Raw genomic sequence first — 6771 nt, forward strand, 5'->3', positions numbered from 1 at the left:
CTCTCTCTCTCTCTCTCTCTCTCTCTCTCTCTCTCTCTCTCTCGGCTCTTGCACGTGGCTTTTCCTTTGGGGCCACAGGACAGTGTGAGATTTGACCATAGGAAGGGTAGACTCTCTACAGGAATAATAACGTCAAAAATTCCATATGGGCCACTCACTCATTGGCACATGGCACTTACCAGTCATTGCTTTGTTTGAATAACAACACGAGGCGCTCCTTAGTGAGCTGGCCTTGCCCTGGGTTAGGCATTGCCTGTGAGGAGCCTGTGTTTAGCAGGGCAGCAGACAGCTGACGACACCCCAGCACTAGACACTAATTCCCTCTTTATAGGGGGCAGCCAGAGGACAGGAACTAGGATACCTGTGCCTTCGAGGCCCAGTCCTGGGACTGCCATTTGAGGGCAGGTCTTCAGTAAATACTTAGAATGACAGCTACATTCAGAAAGGTCTGTGGGATTTCAACAAGCTTATCTACTGTCTTAGTTCTGTTTATGAATTTTGCTTTATATAAAATTTTATAATAAAATTATTTAAGTTAAAAATAAAAGAATCCCCACAAATTCTGTAACCAGAGTCCCCAAATGTTGCCATTTTCCACACTGAATTTATTCTTTCTTTCTACACACACACACACACACACACACACACACAAACACACATTTTTTTCCTGAATCATTTTAACAAGTTACAGATCCCATGCTCTTTACTCCTAAATACTTTATTTTACTGTGTATTTCTTAAGAACAGATCACTTTCTTATATACTCCCCCCCCCCCCCAGTACAGTGATTCAAATCAGGAAATGAACATTGATTTAATACTAATAGCTAACCTATACAGGCAGTCCTTTCCGACCGGGGGAGCCTTTTCCTATATTCCCTTCACTTCCTGGTGAATTTTCAGTCAATTTCTGTCTGGTTAGCAAACTGGTGGCTCTCCCCTCTTGTCCCTTCTTCCCACCTCCACCCTCTCCCCCTTAGGAAACAGGGTTTTCCAGCAAGGAGACTTGCTAGTAACAGATGGGACATTGTCATGTTCATCTTCAAGCACCGGACTGTTTAACGTCCACACCAAACGCAGGACGGAGTCAACCCCTAACACGGACTCCAGGAGTGGGCAGGCGCCAGCACCGATGGACACGCCCCCTAATGGTGTTTGCTTTGCCCCTGTGTAAACGGGAAGGATCTGCCCTTTGCTTCTCTGTTGCTTTTTTCTACTCCAAAGAGAAAGCACATTTCCACTCTGCTCAGGCATAAAGAGCACCTGACAACTGACTTCTCACCTGTGAGCTAGCTGTGGTCCAAGGGGGACAGGGAAAGCAGATAGTCCGCCAGCTTTTAGCTCAATCTGACTCTTTTGGAGTGTTTTTCCCATTTGCATCCACGGATCACGCAGGTAATGGGTGTTCCTTTTTGCACCCAGCAATGGGAGGACGCCTTCCTAAAAGCAAGATATAGATGTGGGGGTGACATGGAAAGAGAAAGAAATTGGATTTGCTATTAGGAATCATCAGATAAAGACGAATCATTGTAGATAGGGCAGGCAGCGCTCGGCTGTAAATACGTTAGTTCCCACCCCTTTCATCAGCCGTCACACAGCCTTGGACGCTGGAGCTGGTCTCACTGGGAGAAGGAATGTCGCTGGGGAAGGAGAACAGGGGTGAGGTGAGCGGGCAGACCCTGTAACCAGGCAGAGGCCGTGCGCACTGAGCTTGGGAGAGGCTCAGAGCATGGCCCTTGGGCACGGAGCCAGGTCTGCAGGAAGCCCAGGTGGTGTGCCCTAGAGGGGGAAGAGGGAGGAGAAGCCAAACTGGAAATTTGATCCCAAAAGGGGACAGTCATTGAAACATCCTTCACAATTAGGTGGTTTTGAAGGAAAATATAGATCCTGTGGTTTTCCTGAGGGAGTGAAAGGGGGTCTTAACAGGTGATGATGTGTAAATTCTGTAAGAAACGGAGGTGCTGGCTCTCTCGTTGGGCCGTTAAATCTCAGCAGTCATTGCATCTCTGTGCACGTTGCTTATGTGGCCACGGCCACCGCAGCAGAGGGTGGGACAGACCCAGCCTGGCCAGGGCTCCCCAAGGTGGACCCCAGTCAGTCTCCGCGTCGCTGGGAACACAGGGTGTCACTCAAGACGTGCCTCTGTCTTCCTTCCTTCCTCCCTCTCAGAAGAAACCTTCCCCTGGACAACTCTTAAACTCACCGTCCTAAAGTTGACCTCCCTGACGTTTTTCAGTATGTTATTCTCTTCCATGGTCTGCCCTCTCTCAAACACGTAAAAACCTTTCTTTTTTTCTTTTTCTTTGAGGTTTTCTTATTTTGTTTGTTTGTTTGTTCTGTGGCCCCCTTTCCTGGCTAATATTTTTTTTTTAATAGAGACCAAGATAAACAAAGATAGTGCTAGCATGGATGGGCAGGATTTTAGAGCAGGGTGTGGACGGGAAGGGGTGAGAGGGGAGGACAGGAGTTGGTGGAGGACAGGAGGTGCATGTGGTACTTTTCATGCCATTTGTCCAGCTAATCCTATATAATAAAGAGGTAATATGCAAATTGACCATCACTCCAATACAAGATGGCTGCCCCCATGTGGTCAAAGATGGCCATCAGGGGAGGGCAGTTGGGAGGGACCAGGCCTGCAGGGGAGGGCAGTTGGGGGATCAGGCCTGAAGGGGAGGACAGTTGGGGGGACCAGGCCTGCAGGGGAGGAGAGTTGGGGTGGGGGGGAACCCAGGCCTGCAGAGGAGGGCAGTTGGGGGCGACCAGGCCTGCAGGGGAAGGCAGTTGGGGGTGACCAGGCCTGCAGGGGAGAACAGTTGGGGGTGACCCAGGCTGGCAGAAGAGGACAGTTGGGGGCAACCAGGCCTGCAGGGGAAGGCAGTGGGGGGCAACCAGGCCTGCAGGGGAAGGCAGTGGGGGGCAACCAGGCCTGCAGGGGAAGGCAGTGGGGGGCAACCAGGCCTGCAGGGGAAGGCAGTGGGGGGCAACCAGGCCTGCAGGGGAAGGCAGTGGGGGGCAACCAGGCCTGCAGGGGAAGGCAGTGGGGGGCAACCAGGCCTGCAGGGGAAGGCAGTGGGGGGCAACCAGGCCTGCAGGGGAAGGCAGTGGGGGGCAACCAGGCCTGCAGGGGAAGGCAGTGGGGGGCAACCAGGCCTGCAGGGGAAGGCAGTGGGGGGCAACCAGGCCTGCAGGGGAAGGCAGTGGGGGGCAACCAGGCCTGCAGGGGAAGGCAGTGGGGGGCAACCAGGCCTGCAGGGGAAGGCAGTGGGGGGCAACCAGGCCTGCAGGGGAAGGCAGTGGGGGGCAACCAGGCCTGCAGGGGAAGGCAGTGGGGGGCAACCAGGCCTGCAGGGGAAGGCAGTGGGGGGCAACCAGGCCTGCAGGGGAAGGCAGTGGGGGGCAACCAGGCCTGCAGGGGAAGGCAGTTGGGGGCAACCAGGCCTGCAAGGGAGGGCAGTTGGGATTGACCAGGCTGGCAGGGGAGGGCAGTTGGGGCAATCGGACCAGCAGGGGAACAGTTAGGCGTTGATCAGGCTGGCAGAGGAGTGGTTAGGGGGTGATCAGGCTGGCAGGCAGAAGCGGTTAGGGGCAATCAGGCAGGCAGGCAGGCGAGAGGTTGGGAGCCAGCAGTCCTGGATTGTGAGAGGGATGTCCCCCCAGGGGTCCCAGATTGGAGAGGTTGCAGGCCAAGCTGAGGGACACACCCTCAGTGCACGAATTTCATGCACTGGGCCTCTAGTGTTAATTATACTGGGCCTCTAGTATATGAAATATTAGCAGAAAATGGGCATGAAGGGGGAGCAGAGGCCGGAAACAAAACCCTGGGGTAATTTAACTGAGAGCCTTGAAGGAGGAAAAGCTTGTACACACGTATTCACTGGCTAAGCTCCCAGTGATTTCTCTGCCTGTTGATCCTCTGTTGCACTTGGGGTTTGTGTCTTTCAGTTGGTGCCACATTGGTAGAAATATACCATTTGCCTCTTATGCCAGAAACAAGCCTTACTTGATACTGTTAAGGCTGTTGTGCTTATGTGTATGTCATGGCTAGATTACATCTTCCTTAGGTGGAAGGCCTCCATCTTTTTTTTTTTTTTAAGCATGCTGTATCCCAACAGAGCTGAATAATAAGCATATGCTTAGTATGAATATTCACTTGTATGCTCCCCAGCAACACTATGTGCTAGTATATTGTTATCCCCATTCACAGATGAAATAGGCCCTAAGTCACAAGCCAGTAAGAGGCAGAGCTGGGCTCTGAACCAGGTAAGCCAGGCCACTCTCCCCATCTCAAATCTGTGATCACATCCGCAAAGATTTGTTTGTTTGGTTGGTTGGTTTTGTTCATATGAGGTAACATTCACAAGTTGCAGAGGGTAGAATGTGGCTGTTTTGGGGGGTGGGGCATTTTTAGCCTCCATGGGAGGTTATTTGTGGATTTGATTTATCAGTGTCAACCTAGTCCCTTGTAACCAGCCAGCCAGTCTGTACTATTTAGAAAACACCAGGAGTTTTCTCTGTGGGTAAAGGCTTGTGAAGCAGCATCGTGGGAAATTCTTCCATGACTGGAGGAAGGAGAGAGACCAGGGGAGGCAGTAGCCCCATCAACAGCGAGGGATCTCTCTCTGTTTCAAGCGCACGCGTCCTGTGGACACAGAGGGACGGGGGCTTTAGCCTGTCTTTGAGAAGGTCGCAAATATTAGAAATGGAGAATGACTCAAAGGAAAGACCAGAACAACGTAGTCTGTTTCCCATGCAGAGAAGGTTTTATTCAGAGGGCAATTTGCAGGGGAAAAAATGCCACCTTGGGAAAAGGCAGGGAGACAGTGGGCAGGTGAGAAATGAAAGAAGCACAGACTGAGTCCACCTGCCACCAGTAAGCCCACTTGAACTTCAAGAATGGAGTCCAGCCATAGCTGGTTTGGTTCAGTGGATGGTGCATCGGCCTGCGGACTGAAGGGTCCCGGGTTCGATTCCGGTCAAGGGCATGTACCTTGGTTCCGGGCACATCCTCGGTGGGAGGTGTGCAGGAGGCAGCTGATCGATGTTTCTAGCTCTCTATCTCTCTCCCTTCCTCTCTGTAAAAAAATTAATAAAATATATTTTAAAAAAAAGAATGGAGTCCACGAATTGTGGCCAGAATCAGCCCAGCGATGGGAAGGGCAGAGCAGGAGCAGGTGCATCAGGTGAAGCTGGTGATGATGACCTGGCTCTCACCTCCTCGGGTCTCTAACGTGAAACACGTGGGTCAGCTGCCTCATCCTGAAGTCCTTGAATACTTGAGTAGCTAATCCCGGCATAGACACCTCCCCTCTCTCTGACACCTCCTGCTGCCCCTGGTTAGGCTCCCGTGTCCCCCAAAGAAGGCAGTGGAATACAAAACGCACAGATCCTTTCAGTCCTGCCCTTCTCTCCCCAGCGTTCTTCAACCAGTATTTCCTCATTTGCAAAATGCAAATGACATACGGAACTCCCAGGGTGGGGGAAAGGGTCTGGCACAGAGACAAGTATCAATAAATGTTTGAGAGCTCGGAATCGGTGATATCCAATACATATAGGCATTCCAGTGCCTCCCTGGCCCACATGTTATCTTTCTGTCAAAAACTGACTCCACTAACTTGTGAGTAGCTAGGAAAGAAAAAGCAAGCCTAATTGATATTAGAATGTTATTCACTGTGTTTTCTCCCTTTTATGTTTTCTTTTCCAGATGATAACAAAAAATAATCCAGATGGGGTGCAGGTGCTGTAAAATGATACAAAGGTAAAGTTGGGGGGGAAATACCTCATTCGAATGGAGGAATTCACGATTTCCATGGAGGCCCTCTTAAAGACCCTGCGTTGATTCTGCATTTATCTCGTTGGGGCTTGACCAGCATTGCCAAGAAATTAAGAATTTGGAATTGCTTTGATGTCATTTAAGAGCACATGTGGCCTAGATATTAAAACCTTTTTTTGTTGTTGTTCCCTTCTCAGAGATGTTGGGGACTCCGTCATTCTCTGAGACTGAATTTGGTTTGGGCTGAATTTACATTTCTCCAGGGAGTAATGCAAAGCAAAGCTTCAGTTTTGGAGGGTGCCTGCAATGGCATCACTGAAAATAAATCGCCCTAGTCACATATGTGCTTTTAATTTTTTCCAGATTCTATCCCAGAATGTGGGTAATAAGAACAGAATTCTCTGTAAAACAAAGGGGAAAAAATTAACTAATGATTTTGCTTCCTTAACAAACAAATTTATGTGTTATTATAGTTCTATTCCATATCTATCTACATATACATATGTATTTTTATCCATATGTAAGTATATACACCACACATACATATGTAAATGTTACTCCACTGTAATCATAATGTGATGTTACACTTTACCAACAATCCTATATAATAAAGATGTAATATGCAAATTAACCCTCATGTCCTCACAAGATGGCTGCCTATGACCAGTCCAGCAGGGGGGTTAGTTAGGGGCGATCAGGCAGGCAGGCAGGTGAGCGATTAGGAGCCAGTGGTCCAGGATTGTGAGAGGGATGTCCCAGATTGGAGAGGGTGCAGGCTGGGCTGAGGGGACCCCCCCCACACACACACGAATTTCGAGCACCAGGCCTCTAGTATCTACACTAATAAAAGAGAAAACTATGTACTTTGCAAATAAGAAGCTAAACAAAACCCCAGAAAAGGGCTTCCATTCAGCCGGGCTCGGACCGCAACATTGTATCCATGTTGTTTGCAGCGAGGCCTCAGAGCTAAAGCTTGCCCAGAATAAAAAAAAAAAAAAGAGA

The 6771-nt window shown here is 49.8% G+C and overlaps 1 protein-coding gene across 3 annotated transcripts in view; it reads left to right on the plus strand.

Moving 5' to 3' along the window:
* The window catches only part of LOC102252157 (chromosome unknown open reading frame, human C4orf19), a 60778-nt gene that overhangs the window by 50658 nt on the left and 3349 nt on the right, over positions 1–6771 (plus strand). For all 3 annotated transcript variants that reach the window (XM_005859738.2, XM_005859736.2, XM_005859737.2), the window contains exon 3: positions 5701–5754. In XM_005859738.2, the coding sequence (XP_005859800.1) occupies positions 5723–5754 (32 nt within the window). In that variant the 5' untranslated portion in view covers positions 5701–5722. The remainder of the gene's footprint in view (positions 1–5700; positions 5755–6771) is intronic.

The sequence above is a fragment of the Myotis brandtii genome, unplaced genomic scaffold (assembly GCF_000412655.1).
Source record: "Myotis brandtii unplaced genomic scaffold, ASM41265v1 scaffold1299, whole genome shotgun sequence".
Classification (NCBI taxonomy): Eukaryota; Metazoa; Chordata; class Mammalia; order Chiroptera; family Vespertilionidae; genus Myotis; species Myotis brandtii.